The sequence below is a fragment of the Paroedura picta genome, chromosome 6 (assembly GCF_049243985.1).
Source record: "Paroedura picta isolate Pp20150507F chromosome 6, Ppicta_v3.0, whole genome shotgun sequence".
In the NCBI taxonomy this organism is placed as follows: domain Eukaryota; kingdom Metazoa; phylum Chordata; class Lepidosauria; order Squamata; family Gekkonidae; genus Paroedura; species Paroedura picta.
In genome coordinates this window covers 128,436,591-128,461,094 of record NC_135374.1, presented here as the reverse complement: position 1 = coordinate 128,461,094, position 24,504 = coordinate 128,436,591, and the positions used below count along the sequence as shown (strand labels likewise).

Below are 24,504 nucleotides of genomic sequence, written 5' to 3'. Positions count from 1 at the left end.
CCTGAACCATAGGCCTGGCAGAACAGCTCTGGCTTGCATGTTCCCACAGGACCCTGACGTCATCTGGCAGAGCCTTCCACCAGGCCGGGCCAGGGCTGAAAACTCCATGCATATCTCACCACCCTCCATTATGGGGACCTGAGATAGTTTATGTCTCTTCTCCATTTTATCCTCACAACTATTCTAGCAAGTTTGGTGTAGTAGTTAGGAGTGCGGACTTCTAATCTGGAACGCCCAATTCTGCACTCCCCCACACGCAGCCAGCTGGGTGACTTTGGGCTAAGGCGCTGATAAACTGTTCTGACCGAGCAGTGATATTAGGGCTCTCTCTGGGGCCAAGATGATCTGGGGCCAAGGGACCAAGCCCTATAAAGATAGGTTGAGGGACTTGGGAATGTTCAGCCTGGAGAAAAGGAGGTTGAGCAGGGACATGATAGCTCTCTTTAAGTATTTGAAAGGTTGTCACTTGGAGGAGGGCAGGATGCTGTTTCTGTTGGCTGCAGAGGAAAGGACACGCAGTAATGGGTTTAAACTACAAGTACAACAATATAGGCTAGATATCAGGAAAACAATTTTCACAGTCAGAGTAGTTCAGCAGTGGAATAGGCTGCCTAGGGAGGTGGTGAGCTCCCCCTCACTGGCAGTCTTCAAGCAAAGGTTGGATACACACTTTTCCTGGATGCTTTAGGGTGCTTTGGCCTGGTCCTACGTTGAGCAGGGGGTTGGACAAGATGGCCTGTATGGCCCCTTCCAACTCTATGATTCTATTATTCTCAGTCTCACCCACCTCACAGGGTGTCTGTTGTGGGGAGAGGAAAGGGAAGGCGACTGTAAGCCCCTTTGAGCCTCCTTCGGGTAAAGAAAAGCGGCATATGAAGAAGAAGAAGAAGAGTTGGTTCTTATATGCCGCTTTTCCCTACCCGAATGAGGCTCAAAGCGGCTTACAGTCGCCTTCCCTTTCCTCTCCCCACAACAGACACCCTGTGGGGTGGGTGAGGCTGAGAGAGCTCTGATATTACTGCTCGAAGAACCAACTCTTCTTCTTCTTTATCTAATGGGTTGGATAGATGTGTGTGACCAACTCAAGGTCAGGGACTTTCCTGGAAAGATTAAAGGAGGCCATGATTAGCCCCCCTTTGAAAAAATTGGGGCTGACCCCAGCCAACCACAGCCTGATTTTTCACTTGTCATTCCTGAATAAGGAGATTTATTATGCAGTCGTAGGACAGCTACAGAACTTCCTGCACAAAACACATGCTCTTGATCCAGTCCAGTCCACATCCCAAACTGCCCATGGGGGAAAGATGGCTCTGGTTGCCCTTACAATCTCTGGAGAGAGATGTATCTAGGTGGGTCAGCACTGCTCTTCTTGCTAGACTTGACAGCAGCATTCGACAGAGTTGACCATGGGCTGCTAGCCCAACGCCTAGCCAATGTAGGGGTTCAAGGTACAGCCATTCAATGTACTTTTCTCCAAGGTTGGAGACAGAGGGTGGTGCTAGGGGAGAGAACCCGCCCAGTGGCAGGTCCTGGTATGCGTGGTTTTATAGGGAACTATGCTCTCCCCATCTGTTTATGGCTCCTCACCCAACTGGTTTGGAGTTTGGGGTTGGGTTGTCACCAGTACACTATTCCTGTTGATGAGTGACCCCCAGATTCTTTGGCCAAGTGTCTGGAGGTCATGGTGGACTGGCTCAAGCAGAGTCAGCTGAAGTTAAATCCAGCTAAGTTGGAGGACCTCTGGCTGGGTTGGCATGTTGGGGGGAAGGGGAGAGAAGTAGTACAGCTCCTGCCTCTTGACACCTTTGACCACAGTCAAGAGCCTGGGTAGATTCAAATGGGTAGCCATGTTGGTCTGAAATAGCACAATAAAATCAGAGTCCAGTAGCATCCTTAAGACCAACAAAGATTTATTCAGGGTGTGAGCTTCTTCCAGACTATGAACTCCTTACATGACACAGAATATATAGCAAAAATCAATTCTGTTACATCAATACACTGTGTCACACAAGCAAGCCAAGCCAAGCCAAGCCAAGCCAAGCCAAGCCAAGCCAAGCCAAGCCAAGCCAAGCCAAGCCAAGCCAAGCCAAGCCAAGCCAAGCCAAGCCAAGCCAAGCCAAGCCAAGCCAAGCCAAGCCAAGCCAAGCCAAGCCAAGCCAAGCCAAGCCAAGCCAAGCCAAGCCAAGCCAAGCCAAGCCAAGCCAAGCCAAGCCAAGCCAAGCCAAGCCAACAAAACAAACAAAACAAAAGAGCCTGGGTGTGATTTTGGATGCCTCCTTATCTATGGAGGCCCAGATCACAAATGCTGCCCACAAGACATTTTACCATCTTTACCAGTCACAGCAATTTGCACCTTACCGGTGCAAATGGATTGAGATGGAGCATCAAAACATGTTCAGGATCCCTGGTCCCAAAGAGGTAAAACTGGTGCGACAAGATCAGGGTCCTGAGGAACTTTAAGCAGTTCTGCAGGGCCTGGAAGATGACGTTGTTCTGCCAGGTCTATGGTTGAGCCCAGGAAATAGCATCAAGAAGATGCTGGCCTTCCTGCCTGGGAACCACTCCAACCAACGAAACCCTCCAAGCAGCGACTAGCTCCCCAGCAGTAAAATTTTAAACTGTAAACAGGAGGCAGCTTTTAAATAATTTTAAACTTAAGTGTATCTATTATATATGCATCTGTGCATATATCAGTTACCGCCCTGAGCCAGCCAACTGGCTGCATTCTGGAATATAATGAAATAATTAATTATGATAATAATGATGAGGCTTTAATGCCCAACTGGGAGAAATGGGGGAGCTGTAAGACAAAGCAGCAAACAATATTCTTACCTTTTCCACTTTTCCACCGTTGATGTCACTTGGAAGGAATTTCTTGCCAATGGCTCTTAAATCTGTCTGAAGTTTTAAAAAAAGGTACATTTGAGTACTGACTTCCTTGGTGGGGCGGAAGGGTTGTAATTTTGAAATAATGAAGTCTCCTGCTTTTTCACAGTGAGCCCCACTAATAAGTGTATGTGCTAGCAATCAAGCAGGTTGGATCAAGCCCCTGTTTTCCTTGCAGCATTTAAAACAGGTCCAATACTTACACAACTTAAAAACATTCTCCACAATTTAATAACATTTTGGTAAAGCTCATCTAATAATGCTGAAGACTTAACACAAAAGAGGGGTTTGTCTTCAAGTCTACAAGTAGCTGCTTCCCAAAATGAGACAGTCTGCAGGCTCTCTTTCACTTTCAGAGGTATGTGGGGGGTGAGCTCTAGAAGTTTTGGTGCAATTTTATTGCTCTCATTTGGTTCCACACTACTATACTGTTGTCCTAAATATACAACAGCAGATCTGACTCCAGAGATGTCACTCTTGTTTATTCTGGACTAGGACATAAACGAGGCAGAGTACGCATCCACAGTATTGTTGAGAAGAAAGATTTCATGAAACAAAACCCAATGCATGTAGAAGAAGAACTGTTTTTTATACCCCGCTTTTCTCTACCTGAGGGAATCTCAAAAGCAGCTTACAATTGCTTTCCCTTCTTTTCCTCACAACAGAGACCCTGTGAGGGAGGTGGAGCTGAGAGAGCTCTGACAGGACTACTCGGTCAGAACACCACTGTCAGGGCAGATAAAAGCAAAAAATATATTTGCATACCAGCTGTCTGCCAAGGAAGCCTGAGAATGACTTCAAGCTGTCAGCCCAAGAACTGCCTACTCCTATGAATCATTATTGCCTGACAACACAGAAGACCAGTCCTGTCCCTCAAGCTTTGTCTAGATAAATATGTCGGTTTTTGCTTCAAGAAATCTTTGAAATGAAAACAAGAACCAAGAAGCTAACCTCCAGCCATGGATAAGCTTGCACAGTAATTTTGGTATTTGTTTCAATTTTGGGATCAGATGTGGACTCATGAGAAATTTGATCTTGCCCCCCTAGCAAGTGGTGAGAACCACCCAAGACAGATGTCCTCCTATCCAGAGGGAGGCTGTTCCATCCAGAGCTCAGTTTGTTTGTTTGTTTGTTTTTTAAGGGGAAAAAGAGATTACTGAGAGGGCTCTACCCACCTGACTCACTCGAAACCCAAACCCACTGTGAGAAGTAGGCTGTGAGATGATGGGATCCCCCAAAGCCCCTCCTGGGGAGTCAAAGTGCTCACCACCAGAGATAGCACAATGCCTTAACAGAAGTAAGACAGAAGCCGGCGGGGGGAACAACACCAAGAGGGCGGGAGGGGAAAGGGTGATTGAAACCCGGGATGCAGCTGCATTTGAGGAAAGGAGATGCCCAGAATGCCAGAGAGAGTTCAGACTGGCGGGAGTGTTTGTTGAGCAAGCACCATGCCCTCATCAGCTGGAAAGAGGGAAGTCGGTGATTGACAGACTTTTGAGAGAGGGATAAGTAGAAGGTGCTAAGTAGGGACCGGGGTGAAAGCACAGAGTCAGTGAGAATGTGAGAGAGGGAGAGTTGCGTGTCCCACCATCAGGGCACTGAGCTGCAAAGGTTCTCCGACCCCAAGAAGCCTCCGCTGGGAGAGGCAAGCTGCTGACAGGCAACAGGCAGCATCCCTTCCTTTCAACAGGCACCCAAGGACCCGGCAATCACTGTGGGACATTACATTTCACTACTGTCTGTTTTTAACAACATTGTGGCAGAAGTACATTTTCCATTGGCATCTGATGTCAGGATTGTAGAATCTCTGTCATAAATTAGCCTGAGTTCCTCCATGTCAGTTATATTACTAGATGGGGCCCGGCGCCTGCTAGTCCCGGCCTTGTAGTTTGTAAGCAATAAAATAGAATAGTGATGTTATGTTAACCTTATCTTGTTATGGGCAGAAAGGGCTGTTTGTTACCTCTTTCAAGGATGGGAGTTTGGAATCCTGTTTTGGTTTCACATATGTCTTTTCTCACTCACCTCCCCCCCTTGGGAACTGTCAAGTTTTGGGCGGGAGAAATGTATTGATAAGCTGAGGCAAATCTGGCTTCTAGTCAGATTTGACTTTTCAGTCCATTGCGTGTAGTGCTAATCAATAAAACTATTTTTCTTTTGGATAAGTTTTGTTGTGAGTTTCCTGTGCGCTTGACATCAAGTCAAATCTCACAACTCCTTTCACCTGCAAAATGCAGGGCGAGGGACATACTTTTTCTGATCAGGGAGAGGGCCTGGATTGGGACCTCTCCCAGGCCGAAGGCGCTGGTGCGGGGCCGCACAGCTCGGCCATGATGCGGGCTGTCTCGGGGGCAACCCCGGGACCCGAGGAATTTTTGGAACGTCACATCACCCAGCGCAGGCGGTTGTCAAAATACGACCGCCCTACTGGGGATGAACGTTGGCCGGAGCACCTGGGACTGCCTAGCTACGCGCTGGAGCCTGTGGGTGAGACACAGGACTTGCAGTACAAGCTGGACAGGGTGACTAACTGGCTGCAGGACCTCTCGGGTCGGCTGGATCCGGAGGAGAGACGCCGAACACAACGCCTGCTAAAGGACGTGCTCGGTGGGGGTGCACACGATACCAGTGCACGGAGAGAGAGCGGTGGGTTTGCACTGCAGGAGCACGGCATGGCGGCCGCGCAAGCAACGGCAGAGGCGGCTGAGGCGCTGGCCAGAGCCCGGGCTCAGCTAGAGATCGAAGCCGAGGCGGAAGCACGCGCAAGGGCGCAGAGGGAGAGAGAAGACGGGGTGCCTTCACATTCCCAGCCTCAACCCACTCTTTATCCCCAGAAGGGAAATCCTTCCAATCGACCAAATATTGAAGGCGACCCTTATGCAAGCGAGAGTCTAAGATTTGGTTGACTTCATAGTGGGTGTCCTTATCGATGTAAATTGGAACAGGCATAGATGGAGGAGGGTGCCACTCGTCCGGGGCTGGAGCTCTTCGCAGCAGGCTGGAATGAAAAACCGGATGCACATTCCTATAAGTTTTTGGTAGAGCTAGCTCCACAGTCACAGCATTTATCAATTTCACCACTTTAAATGGTCCCACAAACTTTGGACCAAGTTTCCTGGATTTCTGCTGGCACCTTAAGTTCTTGGTAGACAGGTAGGCTAAATCACCCACTTTCCAATCAGGGGCAGGTACCCTCTTCTTGTCAGCTTGAGCCTTATAGGCATCTTTGGCTTCCTTGAGGCTAGCAACGATTTCTGGCCAGCCCGTACTGATGGAGGCTGCCCATTTGTTTATGTCAGGGACCTCTGCGGAGCTAAGTCCCCAAGTGGGGGCTGACACTAAATCAGTTCCATACACCACCTTGAAGGGCGATACCCCAGTTGAGGAGTGGACCCCATTGTTATAGGCGAATTCAGCCAGTGGCAATAAAGAAACCCAATCATCCTGCTGGTGGTTGATAAAACAGCGTAAATACTGCTCCAGGATTTGGTTTACTCTCTCGGTCTGGCCATTTGACTCCGGGTGATAGCCCGAGGTGAGGGCTTGCTCCACACCCAATAGTTTAAGAAGCTCCCTCCAAAACTTGGAAACGAACTGGGGGCCCCGATCCGTCAGGACACGTGTCGGGATCCCGTGCAGACGTACCACGTGTTTAATAAAAAGAGAGGCCAGCTTTGGTGCTGAGGGCACGCCCGTACAGGGGATGAAATGAGCCTGTTTGGAAAAAGCATCCACTACAACCCATATGACAGTGTGCCTGCCGCGGCCCGGGGGAAGGTTTTGAAACTTTGCCACGATGCCAAAACCGCTGGACATTTTGGTTTTGTGAAAACTCTGCACCTGGTCAGGAGACAGTACTGGTGGCCATCCTTGCGTAAAGATGTGGAGAAATATGTGCAGGGGTGCCCCATTTGTATTGCCTCAAAGCCAATTGGGGGCAAGAGGAAGGGACTTTTGCAGCCGCAGCCCACCCCCTCACGTCCATGGACTGATGTAACTATGGACTTTATTACAGACCTTCCCCCCAGCCAAGGGAACACTGTCATATGGGTTGTAGTGGATGCTTTTTCCAAACAGGCTCATTTCATCCCCTGTACGGGCGTGCCCTCAGCACCAAAGCTGGCCTCTCTTTTTATTAAACACGTGGTACGTCTGCACGGGATCCCGACACGTGTCCTGACGGATCGGGGCCCCCAGTTCGTTTCCAAGTTTTGGAGGGAGCTTCTTAAACTATTGGGCATGAATATTTAACAGCTTTTAATACGCCCCTGGGGCAGTTTGAATACACCGTAATGCCGTTCGGCCTCGCCGGCGCTCCGGGCGTGTTCATGAATATGATAAATGAAATTATGCATGATTTATTGTACCAAGGGGTGTTGGTTTACATTGATGATATTCTTGTGTATTCAGAGAATGTTGAGAGTCATACTAAGCTGGTCCGCGAAGTGCTCCGCCGCTTGCGGAAGCACCAGTTGTTTGCTAAACTGTCAAAATGTGAGTTCCACCGCGAGGCAGTGGAGTTCTTGGGTTTCCGGGTCTCCCAGGCTGGGATCGAAATGGACCCTGGCAAAGTGCGTGATTTGCTGGCATGGGAGCCTCCCCGCACCAGGAGGCAATTACAAAGTTTCTTAGGATTCGCTAATTTTTACAGGACCTTCATCCCCAACTTTGCCAAGGTTGCGCTGCCCCTCACTGACTTGTTAAAAACCAAAGGGGGGAAGACGGCAAGCCGACCTGGGGCGCCTCTCCCTTGGACTCCCTCCTGTCAGGAGGCGTTTGACAAACTAAAGCTGTTATTCACGTCTGAACCGGTGTTGGCCCATGCCGACCCCTCTAAGCAATTTACAGTGCAAGTAGATTCCTCGGACGTAGCAATGGGGGCCGTGATCCTCCAAGAGGGGGGGGACGGGAAATTGCACCCCCTGGCCTATTTATCAAAGAAATTTTCAGCGGCAGAAAGAAATTGGGCAATTTGGGAAAAAGAGGCGGCTGCAGTGAAATTGGCCCTTTCCACGTGGCGGCATTGGCTGGAGGGGTCCACAATCCCGTTTGTAGTCTGGACAGATCATAAAAACCTTCAGGCACTCAAACAGCCCCGCTCGCTTTCAGCCAAACAAATGAGATGGGCGGAGTTTTTCGCTCGTTTCAACTTCTCCCTAAAGCATCTTCCTGGCAAACTGAATTTTTTGGCTGATGCACTATCGCGCCTGCCTCAGTACAACAGCAAACGAGACCCATTGGTAGATACCGTCTTTACTCCCGCCCAACTGGGGATGGCCGCTGTGACGCGCAGCCACACAAAGACTGTTACGCCCATCCCAGGGGGCTGGGTCCAAAAGGACTTGTCAACTGACCCAGAGTTTTGTTCCCTCCGCCCTGATTTGTCTGAGAAGGGGGGGCTCTTTTTCAAAGGCGAAAGACTCTTTGTGCCTGCCGCGGCCCGGGGGAAGGTTTTGAAACTTTGCCACGATGCCAAAACCGCTGGACATTTTGGTTTTGTGAAAACTCTGCACCTGGTCAGGAGACAGTACTGGTGGCCATCCTTGCGTAAAGATGTGGAGAAATATGTGCAGGGGTGCCCCATTTGTATTGCCTCAAAGCCAATTGGGGGCAAGAGGAAGGGACTTTTGCAGCCGCAGCCCACCCCCTCACGTCCATGGACTGATGTAACTATGGACTTTATTACAGACCTTCCCCCCAGCCAAGGGAACACTGTCATATGGGTTGTAGTGGATGCTTTTTCCAAACAGGCTCATTTCATCCCCTGTACGGGCGTGCCCTCAGCACCAAAGCTGGCCTCTCTTTTTATTAAACACGTGGTACGTCTGCACGGGATCCCGACACGTGTCCTGACGGATCGGGGCCCCCAGTTCGTTTCCAAGTTTTGGAGGGAGCTTCTTAAACTATTGGGTGTGGAGCAAGCCCTCACCTCGGGCTATCACCCGGAGTCAAATGGCCAGACCGAGAGAGTAAACCAAATCCTGGAGCAGTATTTACGCTGTTTTATCAACCACCAGCAGGATGATTGGGTTTCTTTATTGCCACTGGCTGAATTCGCCTATAACAATGGGGTCCACTCCTCAACTGGGGTATCGCCCTTCAAGGTGGTGTATGGAACTGATTTAGTGTCAGCCCCCACTTGGGGACTTAGCTCCGCAGAGGTCCCTGACATAAACAAATGGGCAGCCTCCATCAGTACGGGCTGGCCAGAAATCGTTGCTAGCCTCAAGGAAGCCAAAGATGCCTATAAGGCTCAAGCTGACAAGAAGAGGGTACCTGCCCCTGATTGGAAAGTGGGTGATTTAGCCTACCTGTCTACCAAGAACTTAAGGTGCCAGCAGAAATCCAGGAAACTTGGTCCAAAGTTTGTGGGACCATTTAAAGTGGTGAAATTGATAAATGCTGTGACTGTGGAGCTAGCTCTACCAAAAACTTATAGGAATGTGCATCCGGTTTTTCATTCCAGCCTGCTGCGAAGAGCTCCAGCCCCGGACGAGTGGCACCCTCCTCCATCTATGCCTGTTCCAATTTACATCGATAAGGACACCCACTATGAAGTCAACCAAATCTTAGACTCTCGCTTGCATAAGGGTCGCCTTCAATATTTGGTCGATTGGAAGGATTTCCCTTCTGGGGATAAAGAGTGGGTTGAGGCTGGGAATGTGAAGGCACCCCGTCTTCTCCGGGCTTTCCATCGAGCATTTCCTGATTGTCCTCGCCCGGTTGATGCCGGCTAGGTGGGGGAGTGAAGTTAGTTTTAATGCGGAGGGATGTCAGGATTGTAGAATCTCTGTCATAAATTAGCCTGAGTTCCTCCATGTCAGTTATATTACTAGATGGGGCCCGGCGCCTGCTAGTCCCGGCCTTGTAGTTTGTAAGCAATAAAATAGAATAGTGATGTTATGTTAACCTTATCTTGTTATGGGCAGAAAGGGCTGTTTGTTACCTCTTTCAAGGATGGGAGTTTGGAATCCTGTTTTGGTTTCACATATGTCTTTTCTCACTCACCTCCCCCCCTTGGGAACTGTCAAGTTTTGGGCGGGAGAAATGTATTGATAAGCTGAGGCAAATCTGGCTTCTAGTCAGATTTGACTTTTCAGTCCATTGCGTGTAGTGCTAATCAATAAAACTATTTTTCTTTTGGATAAGTTTTGTTGTGAGTTTCCTGTGCGCTTGACATCTCTGAATAAAACAGCCATGACAGTACCATCACAAAATGTATCCAGATTCTGGGCATGACTAGTCTTCTATTATACAAAATCAAAAACAAAAACAAATAAGGCACAGAAGTGTCCAAAAAACACTTTAAAAATGTTAATTCATAATCGTATATAAATCTACTTTGCAACACTATCTTTGCAGAATTTCTCTCTGCAGAAGCCAATTTCCATGATCCTGTTTGGTCTTTCAACTTGACAAATATTTCTGTCCTTTAAGAAAGCTGACCTTCCCATATCAGTCTGTGTCATCACTGTGGCCATAAAAGCAAGGTGACAAATAATTAGAGATGGGCACAAACTGGGAATATGTGGTTCAGTTTGTGGTATACAAGCCACAAACCCTCATGAACGTTTAGCTGCCAAACAAACTGGCTCAGTTTGTGATGCAGAAGTGTCCTCCTCCCCATACGCACACCCACACCAGTGTGCTAAAGACACCAAACGTGCTGGGGATCTCCATCTGGCTCTCCTCTACCTGCCCTCCAAGTGTGAAGGGTTACAGCCCCCTCAAAGGTGCCCCCAGGAAAGCGCTTTCTGAGGAAATGACAAGCGGCCAGTTGGACAGGTGTGAATGCAGGCGTAGAAGGAACGAAGTCGAATTTACAAGGGACTTCCCCCAGGTGCCCTCTTTAAATGAATAGAGAAACTAATACTCCACTTTTCATTATGGACCACTTCTCTTCTGGCTTGTTACAGCTTATTTTCTAATAACAATTTAAAATAATGGGAGTTTGAAAGTCATCATATACAATATTTTATCATATAAACCAGTGGTCCCCAACCTGCGGGCCGCGGCCCGGCGCCGGGCCGCAAAGGCCATGGCGCCGGGCCGCGGCTCCCTCTCCCCGCCCCTCCCCCCCGCAGTAAAAAACTTCCCAGGCCGCAAGCTTGCAGCCCGGGAAGCTACTTACTGCGGGAGGGCGGGGAGAGGGAATCAGGGCCGGGCCGCGCCCGTGCGGCCCGCGGGTGCGGCCCGATCCACGGGTGCGGCCCGCGGGCGCGGCCGGGCGCGGCTCGTGGGCGCGGCCCGATCAGCGGGCGCGGTCCGCAGGCGCGGCCGGGCACGGCCCGATCCGCGGGTGCGGCCCACGGGCGCTGCCGGGCGCGGCTCGCGGGCGCGGCAGGAAGTGTGGGCGTGGCCTGCGCGGTCCCTGCGGGCGCGGCCCAATGCCCTGCCGGTCCCCAGCCTAATAAAGGTTGGGGACCACTGATATAAACCAACCCCCGCCACCATCGGTTAGAATTAATTTTTAAAACTATTCCTGGATTTTCCCAGCTGTTACCTACATTAAGTGCAATCAGGATAATATCATTTATGTTGATGTTGTCAGATGAGTTGGTGCATGCCTCAATCCCTTCATCCGATAGATACCTATCAAAAGAAAACATGGATGTTTAGTGCAACAAAAAGCCATAACCAAACCTTCATCCAACCTCTAAAGCAGGGATTCCTGACCAGGGGTACACAGATCCCAAGGGGTCCACAGGAGCTCCAGAGGGGGTCCACGGCATTTCCCTCCTGGACTCAGCCGCAAGCTAGGGAACCGGTTGCTTCCATTGTTCCCCCTCCAGGGCATGAATGAGTTATCTCGTGGTTTCTGTCCCTGGGAGGGGGTGAAGTATGAATGCCTTAAACTGCCTCATGTTACTCGCCCTCTCAGTCCTCCTAAAGACTGCCTGTTAATACAAGGGATGAGGTCACTTCTGGTGACATGTAGCTTACTGCAGTGGCCCCCAGAGTTTTTCGCTTGCTTTCCCACTGGCACCCCTGACTTCCCGCCCCCCACTGGGGGGTGCTGCCAGCAGCAGTGTGCAGTGCCAAGCCGAGGGGGAGCCCCAGCCATGGAGGCCGCTGGAGAGCACCAAAGGTGAGACGGCGGCAGAGTGGCAGGGCAGCCCCCGAGGCAGCAGCCGGGGAGGAGGACGAGGAGGAGCTGCGGCCTGGTACCGACTGATCCACGGACCGGGATGGGTCCATGGATCGGGGGTTGGGGACAGCTGCTCTATCTGACTAAGTTCTTATTCAGTACAAGGCAATTTCTCATGTGAGCATGTGCTGTCATAAACGTGTTCAAGTTACTGATACTTATGGCTGGCTCCACAGGCAGAGCAGACACACGTTTGCACGGCTACAAAAACAAACTCATACTTGCCCAACTGGGGATGCACAAAAGGAACAACACCTTCAGGCCTAAGGCAATGCTATCCAGCAGCTCCTCTGAGCCCCAAGCCGTCAAAACATAACCACGTTTGTTCAGCTTTATCCCCACCCCACCCCATCTCAGCCATCCACAAGGGCAACAGAAGAAGCAGCAGCCTTTCCAAGCAGTTGCTTTAAATACCAAAACTGCTTTGCAAAGCCCTATTCCGTGGCAGGACAAATAGCGTTTCTGCCCTGCCAAAAAATCACGCACGCTCAGAACTGTATATCAAGCCACGCACATTCTAAATGTGTCAAAACAAGTCTGGCAGAGCACACCAAGAGGTGTAAAACAAAGCCCACGTGACTTGGAATGATTTTGAACTTTCATTTAGAGGTGTGCTTTCCACTAATCTGAGCCAAAAAAAAATGCCTGAAAAATAATTACCTGGTATTTTTCAGATATTCAATCAGCCGGATACCGATTTTAATAATTTTTGGATATCCAAAATGCCATAGGCCAGAAAAAACTGAAAATACTTGGGACTGCCAGATAGCCACAGCTGAGTGAACTTTCAGCTTGAACAAGGGAATGCAAGATCTTCAAATGGCTTTGGAGTCCACTATGCCACAAACTTGCAAATGGTAATTAAAGTTTAAAGGAATCACGTTCTCTTTGAAGTTTAAATGTTTTTTCCTCCATCGGAAACAATGGAGGATGGGAGCACCTTATTTGGGTGCCCATAGAATTTGGCCACTCTGGCTGACTCTTTTTCAAACTTGGGGGATTTTTTGAGGAGGGGCACTCACAGCCATGCTGCAAATTTGGTGCCTCTACCTCAAACAGTAGAGCCTCTTGTGGCGCAGAGTGGTAAGGCAGCCGTCTGAAAGCTTTGCCCATGAGGCTGGGAGTTCAATCCCAGCAGCCGGCTCAAGGTTGACTCAGCCTTCCATCCTTCCGAGGTCGGTAAAATGAGTACCCAGCTTGCTGGGGGGTAAACGGTAATGACTGGGGAAGGCACTGGCAAACCACCCCGTATTGAGTCTGCCATGAAAACGCTAGAGGGCGTCACCCCAAGGGTCAGACATGACTCGGTGCTTGCACAGGGGATACCTTTACCTTTACCTTTACCTCAAACAGCAGCTCCTTCCCAGAGCCCCAGATTCTCCCAGAACGATTCTTCATTATGGGGACCATCAACTATAATGGTTCCCATAGGCCAGGGGTAGTCAAACTGCGGCCCTCCAGATGTCCATGGACCACAATTCCCAGAAGCCCCTGCCAGCATTCGCTGGCAGGGGCTTCTGGGAATTGTGGTCCATGGACATCTGGAGGGCCGCAGTTTGACTACCCCTGCCATAGGCTATAATGGAACAAGATAAATTGGACATGCCCGCATATTTACCAAATCCAAATACTATACCAGTACTGGAATTCAGGAATACTAGGAAATGGCAATCTTTTCTGAGTTTAATGTACCCAAACCCGAAAAATGCCTACTTTCATTATGCCAGCTTGATGCAGTTGTTAAGAGTGGCAGCCCCTAATCTGGAGAGCTGGGTTTGATTCCCCACTCCTCCACATACAGCCATCTGGGTGACCTTGGAAGAGCCACAATCCTGTTAGAGCTGTTCACCACCTACCTCACAGGGTGTCTACTCTTCCATATGCAGCCAACAGGGTGACCATGGGCCAGTCACAGTTCTCTCAGAGCTCTCTCAGCCTCCCTCACATGTAGGGGGAGAAACAGAGGCGACTGAAAGCCACTTTGGGTAGTAAAAAGCGAGGTATTAAAAATCAACTCTCTCCTCCTCTACATTCCATGTAAACCTCTTGTCTTCCTTCTCCCCCTCCTCCTACCCCAACAGTTGCTCTTTTAAAGCTGCCCGTTCAGTAAGTCTACCTGTTGAAAACAATTTCTTTGCACTTCTCTATGAATATTCAGCATAGCAACTCCAAACTTTTCATTATGCGCAAAGGATTTTTCTTTAACTTGGGCACCGTTTTACACATACATCTGACGCGGTGTTTACTGAAGCCCTTGATGCTGTACACAGCCAACACATATGTTTCTGTTTGTTGCCACCTTGTTATAATTTCATTTTCATTAAGTAAAACTCCTTGTTTGTGTTGGCATCTACACTTGGAATTTAAGCTATCAAGAGCATATGAGCTGGGTCAGTAAACTAGGCTGGAATGTATTGATCCTAGAAGAGCCGGATCTCCAATTCACGGCAGCTAACTGGGACTGCCTGCAAGTACGTGGCAACTAAGCTTAGGAGTAAAGAACTTTTGCACATATATGTAAACCTAATTCTTCATGACTGAAACTATCAAGGAGAAACTCACACCGACACTCTGTGTATTGATACGGCATGAAAGCAACGATTCTACAATTACATGCAGACCGAATAAGGAACTTTTACACAGACAGACTAATGCACCTTCAACCCATTTACAATGCACTTTTCAACTGGGTTCTACTGTGTGAAAAGGCACAATTTGCTTGCAAACGATAGTGGAAGTGCATTGAAAGTGGATATAAATATTGGAGTTACATAGTGGCCGCCTCCTTCACCACTTCCAAGCCTACTATCCCCTAACTCAGTGGTCCCCAACCTTTTTATCACCGGGGACCAGTCAACACTTGACAATTTTACTGAGGCCTGGGGTGGGGGGGGGGGGGGGTAGTCTTTTGCCAAGGAATGTCTCCGCCTGAGCCCCTGCTCCGCTTGCTTTCCTACGGGGGCCCACTAGGAGTACTGCCAGCAACATCAGCGCAGTGCCATGCCAAGGGGGGAGCCCCAACCATGGCGGCCGCAGGAGAGCACCAAAGGTGAGCCGGTGGCAGAGTGGCAGGGCAGCCCCCGAGGCAGCAGCCGGGGAGGAGGACGAGGAGGAGCCGTGGCCTGGTACCAACTGATCCACGAACCGGTACCGGTCCTCGGACTGGGGGTTGGGGACCACTGCCCTAACTAACATTCCCTCCATTCGGAGGAAGAGGAGGAGGAAGAGGAAGAAGAAACAAAGCAGCCATGCCAGCCCGAAGCAGCCAGCGCTGCAGCAGAGTTCTGCACCTGCCTGCCTCTGTGCGCCAACTGGCATGCCGGCACCGTCCCTCCCACAGCGCTGGCTGCTTCGGGCTGGAATGGCTGCACACAACCCCACAATCCACATATTGGTGATATTACAGCCTCTACTGCCCAACAGCCTTTCCCTGTAGCTTCTTACAGATATAGCCTGGATGAGAAAGCTGACTCCTGCAGAACGACATAAGTCAACAGCCAAAGGCAGATCAGGAACCCCCCAAGGCTATCTTCTAAGAGCCAACCCTCAAATAGGATTCAAGCCATTGTGGTACGGTGCCCCTAAGTCCAAAACATGGTATACAGCAGATTGAAGTGTCCGCTCCCTAGAACTGGGTATGCTAATGATCCATGGTACAATTTTACTTGTTTTTTTAAATAAAAGAATTTATACTTTTAAGTGTCATGAATATATCAAGTAGTACAACTTTCAGCACCAAGTAATAAAAGATTCATTTTATGTTAATTCAGTTTAAAAGTTTAGGTTTGATAAGCAAGTAATTACCGTATATATGTTTAACAACTTTTCTAGAGGACTGGGAAGAAAAGAGGCATTTCCCACCCCATGGTTTCATAGCTTCTGGAAATTTATTCCACATGTCTCGCTATCCCTTAAGCGCCTTTTAATAACCAGCCTACAACCAAAATGATAAACCAAGTGTCAATTTTTCTTCTCCCACTTGAAATTCAACATGGATTTTAATTTGCCATTTGCATTAGTGGCCAGATACAGAACTTGAGGCTCTACCAGGCGTTTACGCACAGCTGTCATTCCAATTTCCACTCAAGTCATTTTCGAAGAAATCACAAGTTGTCTTTAGCCAACCTCCTGTAAGGGGTTTGTTGGGATGCTGTTCTAATTGAGATGTTATTGTTATTTGTTATATTGATATTGTTCTATGCAAATGTTCTTCAATGTTTCATGTAAACCCCCAGAGCTGTAGGGAAGGACGGTATAAAAATCTAAATAAATAAATAAAAATAAAATATTAATCTGCCAAAGTAGTTTTGAACACCTGGACACATACTGCAGCCTTATACAGATGAGTCCATCAAGGTCAGTACTGCCTACTGACACTGGCAGGGACTCTACAGCAGGGGTAGTCAACCTGTAGTCCTCCAGATGTTCATGAACTACAATTCCCAGCAAATGCTGGCAGCAAATGCTGGCAGGGGCTCATGGGAATTGTAGTCCATGAACATCTGGAGGACCACAGGTTGACTACCCCTGCTGTAGAGTCCCTGCCAGTGTCAGTAGGCAGTACTGACCTTGATGGACTCATCTGTATAAGGCTGCAGTATGCGCATGCACATTTTCGCCACTAGGTGGTCCTAACGCGCATGCGCAGAACAGCCGCACGTGCACGTTTTCACCAGCAGGGGGCGCAAACACGCATGCGAGGCGGCACCGCGCGCGCGTTTGCGTCACTGGCGTGCCAGCGGTCGGGCCTGCCACTTCCCCCCCTCTCGCTGCGGGGGGGGGAAGGCAGGCGCGGCCGCTGGCGGCCTGGTACCGGGCCGCAGACTGGGGGTTGAAGACTCCTGCTCTACAGGATCTCAGGCAGAGGTCTTTCACATCTCTTATCTGATCTTTCCCACCGGAGATGCCAGGGACTGAGCCTTGGACTTTCTACATGCAAAGCAGATGTTCTACCACGGAGCCACTGCCCCTCCCTTTTGATTAACAAGACAGTGAAATACCCTTAAATGTAAATATGGCTTTTGAAACTGAATAACAATGTTCCACAAGCCTGCAAACTAGAAACCATTTTGAGCCATGTGATGCAAGCGTTGAATGTTATCAAGAATATGTTGCTATGTCATGAACAGAGTGCAGCATTATGCTTCTGTGCAATCTGAGAGCAAGGTGCAATTGGCCAGCGCTGTAGCACCTATTTAACAGAACCTCGGAAATGCTAAATTGTACAACTACAGAATTGCCACTGGGTGGAACTGTTGCTACATCCCAGGTTCTTGCTCTCTAAAAAAAATAATTTCTTGCTTTAAAACTGGGGGACCATTTCCAAAGATAATTTTCACAGCTGGTTCTGCATCTAACACCAATTTTATTAAGTGTTTTCGCTAAATGACCAGAAATCTTCACAACCTGTTTTCAATTGATTTTCTCAAGGGCTATCTTGTCCAGGCTCCCCCTCATCTAGTATATCACTAAGTTCACCATATTAACCAAGTTTGAGTCCACTGACACCCTTAAGACAAACAATGTTTTATGCAAGGCAAAAGGTATTTGGTGTGCAAAAGCTTTGTTGGTTTTAAAGGTGCCACTGGTCACAAATTTTGTTCTGCTTCCTCAGAACAAAACAGAACAAAAAGTTTAAATAACTCGAAAGCAGAGAGACCTTGGTATGATTCTACGACTGACTGCTATAATACTGATCTACAATGTTATAATATTAGAAAGCATTTTCTGGTGGTGAGGGATGTTTGTAGATGGAATATGCTGCCTCGGAGAGTGATGGAGTCTCCTTCGTTGGAAGTTTTAAGGAGTAGATTGGATGCGCACCTGCCAGAAGTGTGTGAGTTTTAAGTCCCCCCAAAGGTGTGTGTGTGTGGGGGGGAGCCTGGACTAGATAGCCCTTTGAGGTATCTTCCAACTCTGTGATTCTGATTTCAACAGGCCACCCAAATGCATGCATACCACACTATGCTTTTCACAGACATTGACCAACAATATTGGGCAATAAAGTAAGATTCAGGAGAGGACTTCATTTCTTGGGATAGTGGTGGCTTCATGGTTTAGCATTTTCTGGAGACAAATAAGATAACGGGAGCAGATAAAGGAAAAAAACCCTGTTCATCAGTGAAAGCAAGAAACTGGCCTTGTATTCCTTTCTAAAACAAATCAGACTATGTGCCTTCAGAACATCTTCTGGAAGGATTTTCAAAAGAATCAATCCCATAACCAGGAAGAACCAAGAGGAAGAACTATTAACCCTATCAGAGAGAAGCAGAGCGCACAATTCATGTAGGGACTCATACAGAGAAAACTTGGATATCGAGAGAGAGTTTCCTCCCCATTTTACTTTCCAAAAATGTCTCATCCGGCTTCTGGCCACAATCCAGTGAGCAACTCTGGAACAATACAGATTCTCACATGCCAACACAAATGTAAATTCAATCCCCATCCACTTACATGCAACAACAACTTGCAGTCAAATATGCAGGAAGAGGAAGAAGTTAAGAAGTTACCACAGCTTCTAGCAGTCATTCCACGATTTTGAGAAGAAGATGGAAATGAGCAATAAAAAGCAGATGAAGCAGCTGCTGCCTACAATTCCTGGGTTATCAAGGGCTAGATTCCTAATGCACTAGTGCAGGCCCATATGCACAGTCAGCCTGCATATCTGGTCTAGCAACACAGCCAATGTGGTCCAACAAGACAAGTAGCGTGGCTTACATCACTCACATTTCAGCAAGCATTGCTGGATTTGGCTCCACCTGAGTCAAGGCAGCTGGGCTCCAGGGAAGCAGCATGCACCTCAAGAGGCGGGCGTCAAGTCTCAAGCAAACTGCCAAGAGGTACAGACACTCAGGATGGTTATCAAGGCAACTCTTCTGGTTCCCAAAATCTCGTAAGAGCTCTTGGGAATTCACAGCTTACTATGCTTATATGGAAGAGAGCTGGGGGGCAGCTGACATCATGCAGTGCTGCAATGGGGAGGCAATGGGTGGGAGCAAAGAGGACGGGGACAACAGCAATGGGGAGGAACATAGTGAAGGTGCCCCAGTGAGCCCACTAATCAAAGAGAAGGAGAGTGATTGCACCTAATGTAGTGGTGCTGTGGCCAACAGCTCTTCACCACCAGCACCCGTCCTGTTCAGCCATCCTTCAACCGCCCCAGCTTATACCAGGTTTCTGCTCCAGGCTGCCACCTGTCAGCCCCCTCACTTCCTTGGGGAAGGTCAAGGGATGAAACAACGTGCCTAAGGACAATAAGAATAGTAACAACAGCTACAAGGAAGAGGTATATCCTGCTATCAGGGATGGCACACGGACTCAGATAAAAAACAGGATTTGTGGCAGGAGAAGGAACAACTGCTTTGAGCAAATACTCTTATCTTCTTGCAAGTAGAAAGGTCCTGGACACTCATCATCTTCTGAAACCCTTTGTGTTGAGTGTCCCACAAATACATCTTCTATGAGATTCAGGGAGCAGCTGGTCTCTTTCTGACTGCGGTTCTAGCTGTGATGTGCCTAACTCTGATAACTTCTTTACCTGTTGCCAAAACCCGAGCAACCAAATCCTGAGACTCCAGACCTAACCATGTATCATACTTTTGCAGTTAGGTCAACTGTATTCCAACCAAAGCTCTTCGTGGCTCACATAACTGAATTATGTATTACTAGATCTAAAGCCCATTGTATGAGGAAATACAATGGGTATTGTACATGGCCGTGTGGCCCTTGCCGCCCTCCTGGGGGGGGCCCGCCCGAAGCCCCTGACCCCTGAGTCCCACGGCCCTTGGAGCGGGCTCGGCATGGGCCGGGCAGCGTCCCGCGGCGCTCGGACCACTCCCCCGGAGCGGAATTACCTGGGGTGGCTCCGCGTGGGCCCGTGGGCGACTTGTGTGTGGGGCTGGACGCGCGTGGCATCCAAGCGAAGCTCCGGGGTGGGCCTTGCACCCAGTGAGTGTGGCAGGCCGTCCTCGCTGGGGAAAGAGGTAGAGCGCAGCGTGGCGGCGGTACCGGGGACGGAGGAGGATGGCGGGTTGGGGAGAGTGGGAGGGGGGATTGAGAGGGCAGGGCAGCCGCTGCCACGGGTTTCCCATTTGCCTTTTTAGCCACTAACACTGCTGACTCATGTTCAATGTATGGTCTACTAAGACTCCTAGATCCTTTTCGAACATGCTGCTGCCAAGACATGTCTGCCCCATCTTATATTGGTGCATTTGGTTTTTCCTACCTAAATGCAGAACTTTACATTTGTCCCTATTCAATTTCATTTTATTCAGTTTAGCCCACTTCTCGAGTCTATCAAGATCATCCTGCACTCTGTTGCTGTCTTCAGTTGTGTTTACTACCCCTCCCAGTTCAGTATCATCTGTAAATTTATTAAGTATCCCCTCTAATCCTTCATCCAAATCATTTAGAAATATGCTGAACAACACAGGCCCCAGGACAGATCCTTGGGGTACTCCACTTGTCACTCTTTTCCAAGAAGATGTTGAACCATTAAGAAGTACCCTCTGGGTACAATTTGTCAACCAGTTCTTGATCCACCTGACAGAAAGGATCCATACCGCATTTTACCAACTTGTGAACAAGAATATAATGTGGAACCTTATCAAAAGCTTTACTGAAATCCAGATAAACTATGTCCACGGCATTCCCCTGATCCAGCAAGGTAGTCACTTTCTCGAAAAAAGAGATAAGGTTGGTCTGACATGACTTGTTCTTGCGAAACCCCTGCTGAGTCTTAGAAATCACAGCTCTCACTTCCAGCTGCTCAAGGACCGAGTGTTTGGTTATTTGTTCCAAAGTTTTGCCAGCTACAGATATCAAGCTGACGGGTCGATAACTACCCGGATCCTCCTTTTTCCCTTTCTTGAAGATGGGGACAACTTTTGCCCGCCTCCAAACATCTGGCACCTCATCTGTTCTCCAAGAAGTGTCAAAAAGAATGGACAGAGGTTCAGAGATGACATCTGCAAGTTCTTGTAGTTCTCTTAGATGCAATTCATCTGGCCCAGAAGACTTTGTTTCATTTAAAGAAACTAGGTGTTTGTGGACTGTTCCAACAGTGATCCTATGCCACTATTCCCGTCCCCCGTGTTGTTACATTTTTGCCAGATTGATCACTATTTCCCTCACAAGAGAACACCAAGGAGAAATAGGAGTTAAGTAGTTCATCCCTCTCTTCATCATCTCTTATCATTTCACTTTCTTGTCCCCGCAGTTATCCTATGGTGTCCCTATTCTTTTTCTTGCTTGAAATATAACTAAAGAAGCCTTTTTTGTCATGTTTAGCATTTCTTGCTAGCCTAAGCTCATATTGAGCTTTAGTTTTTCTAACAGTCCCCCTACAATTATTGGTTACTTGTTTATACTCATCCTTGGTAATAAGGCCTTCCTTCCATTTCCTAAATGACTCTTTTTTATTCCTTAAATCTTTTGACAACTGCTTATGGAGCCACCTTGGCTTCCTTAGGCTCCTTCCCTCTATTCTTCTCAAGGGAATGGTTTGTGATTGAGCCTTCAGTATTTCACTTTTAAGAAACTCATAGCCCTCTTGGATTCCCGTCTCTTTAAATCTTTCTGACCATGGAACTCTATGTCTGTGAAAATCAGCTTTCCTGAAGTCCAGTCTATATGTACGACTACGTAAAGGTTTTCTCTTTCCCACGATGGAAAATTCCAAAAGCACATAGTCACTGCTATGAGAATCAAGTCTAAAATAGTAGAGCCCCTGGTTCCCCTCTCTACTTTCTGGGAAATGAAGCTATCGGCAAGACAAGAATTTAATGGAATTTGCATTTTTAGCAGAGTTGGTCTTCCAACAGATATCTGGGTAACTGAAGTCACCCATGACCACTGTTTCCCCGTTTTTGAAAATTGTGTAATTTGGTCTAGCAGTATCTCATTCAAGTCCTCTGACTGGCTTGGTAGTCTATAGCAGACACCACCTCCTTAGGCAGCCTATTCCACTGCTGAACTACTCTGACTGTGAATTTCCCCCCCCCCCTGATATCTAGCCTATATCGTTGTAGTTTAAACCCATTACTGCGTGTCCTTTCCTCTGCAGCCAATGGGAACAGCATCCTGCCCTCCTCTAAGTGACAACCTTTTCTCCAGGCTGAACATTCCCAAGTCCCTCAACTTATCTTCATAGGGCTTGGTCCCTTGGCCCCAGATCATCCTCGTCACTCTCCTCTGTACCCTTTCAATTTTATCTACGTCCTTCTTGAAGTGAGGCCTCCAGAACTGCACACAGTACTCGAGGTGTGGTCTGACCAGTGCCGTATACAATGGGACTATGACATCTTGTGATTCTGATGAGATGCCCCTGTTGAGAGCCAGTTTGGTGTAGTGGTTAGGAGTGCGGACTTCTAATCTGGCATGCTGGGTTCGATTCTGCGCTCCCCCACATGCAACCAGCTGGGTGACCTTGGGCTTGCCACGGCACTGATAAAACTGTTCTCACCGGGCAGTGATGTCAGGGCTCTCTCAGCCTCACCTACCCCACAGGGTGTCTGTTGTGGGGAGAGGAATGGGAAAGCGACTGTAAGCCGCTTTGAGCCTCCTTCGGGTAGGGAAAAGCGGCATATAAGAACCAACTCTTCTTCTTCTCTTCTTCTTGATACAGCCCAAAATGGCATTTGCCTTTTTTACCGCTGCATCACACTGCCTGCTCATGTTTAGTTTACAATCCACAAGTACCCCAAGGTCTCGTTCACACACAGTGTTACCTAGAAGCGTATCCCCCATCCAGTAGGCATGCTTTTCATTTTTTGATATCTTCTCATGTTCAGAGCTTGCCATCACACCAAGTTCTGAATTTATGTCTTGCTCCCCCTTTGTGTCTAGTTTAAAGCCCTCTTCACCAGGTGTGCAAGGATTTTCCCAAAAATACTTTTTCCGTCCCTTGTGAGGTGCACACCATCTCCTGATAATAGCCCCTCATATTGACATCGTTGACCATGATCCAGAAATCCAAATTGTTCCCGTGGACACCACTGACATAGCCAGTCATTTACTTGCATAGTTTTTCTCTCTCTTCCTAGGCCTCGGCCACTTACAGGAAGGACTGATGAAAACACAACCTGTGCTCCCACAACCTGTTCTCTCTTCCATCCCAGGTGAGCAACAGTCATACTATGCAGCATTCAGCACAAGTAAGCTGGTGCCAGTGGCGACACCAAGCAAAGTCATTGACAAATCTAAGAGATAAATACGACCCTATGCCCAGACCTGGACAGCTCAGCATATCCTGATTTTGCCAGATCTCAGAAGCGCAAACGGATCAGCTCTGGTTAGTACTTGGATGGGAGACCACCAAGGAAGTTCATGGGTGCTGTACAGAGGTACGCAATGGCAAATCAACTCCAAATATCTCTTTCCTTAAAATCCCCATGAGAAGTCAGCATAAGCTAGCTACCACTGTCCTACAATTTTATCGTCAGAAGGGGAGGAGTGCTTCGGAGTGAAGACTTCATCACCATCACCCAGTTAAGAAGGCAACCAACCTAACTTGAATAAGGGACATGTATGAGGAGAGAAAGAGCCTCTTGTGGCCCAGAGTGGTAAGGCAGCAGGCATGCAGTCTGAAAGCTCTGCCCATGAGGCTGGTAGTTCAATCCCAGCAGCTGGCTCAAAGTTAATTCAGTCTTCCATCCTTCCGAGGTCAGTAAAATGAATACCCAGCTTGCCGGGGGGTAAATGGTAATGACTGGGAAAAGCACTGGAGGGCGCTAGAGGGCGTCACCCCAAGGGTCAGACATGACCCGGTGCTTGCACAGGGGATACCTTTACCTTTATGAGGAGAGAAGTCCCTTCTTAACAAAAGTTTTCCCAGAGCTTTCCTAAGTCTTCAGATAACTACTAATATGAACCAGCAATTAAGTCCCACATGTCAGAAAAAAACGAAAAAGCCAAGGATGCCCCCAACTTTTAATAGAACTAGAAACTAATCTGCACTATTTAAAATGATATACCCTTTAAAAATCACCATTGCCGACTGCCGTAACATTTCTGCAGCAGCATTTCAAGGCTGCCTAATCACCAGTCAAATAGAGAAAGGAGGGACATAAGTCTTTGTATCAATACATTGTTCTCCAATCAATCTCCATTTCTAGATTTTATGCAGAAAATGAACTCCATATTGCCTTGCAGGCATGTGATAAAACAGGCCAGTGAACAATTCTCTCATCAGGCCTTCAGAAGGTGCCAGGAATATAAATTGTCAGCGCTGCCTATCAAATGCAGAGCAGATAAGTCATGCTGGAGCAGTTGCGGAGTGGCAGCCCTGGAAGGAAAGGCAAGCCAAAATGCTGCCTTGTCCACATAACTTTCGCTTTCCCCTTAAGCACGCTGAAGTTGAATCACATAAAGGGGCCGGGGGGAGGAGGAGGAGGAGGAGGAGGAGAAGAAAAAGTAGAAGAAGAAGAAGAAGAAGAAGAAGAAGAAGAAGAAGAAGAAGAAGAAGAAGAAGA

At 48.3% G+C, this 24,504-nt stretch overlaps 1 protein-coding gene across 3 annotated transcripts in view; it reads right to left on the bottom strand.

The window, feature by feature from the left end:
* Nucleotides 1–24,504, bottom strand: part of TDRD3 (tudor domain containing 3) — a 139,347-nt gene that overhangs the window by 80,157 nt on the left and 34,686 nt on the right. For all 3 annotated transcript variants that reach the window (XM_077344125.1, XM_077344126.1, XM_077344127.1), the window contains exons 2-3: nt 11,394–11,478; nt 2,833–2,898 (exon numbers count right to left, since the gene is read on the bottom strand). In XM_077344125.1, the coding sequence (XP_077200240.1) occupies nt 2,833–2,898; nt 11,394–11,478 (151 nt within the window). The remainder of the gene's footprint in view (nt 1–2,832; nt 2,899–11,393; nt 11,479–24,504) is intronic.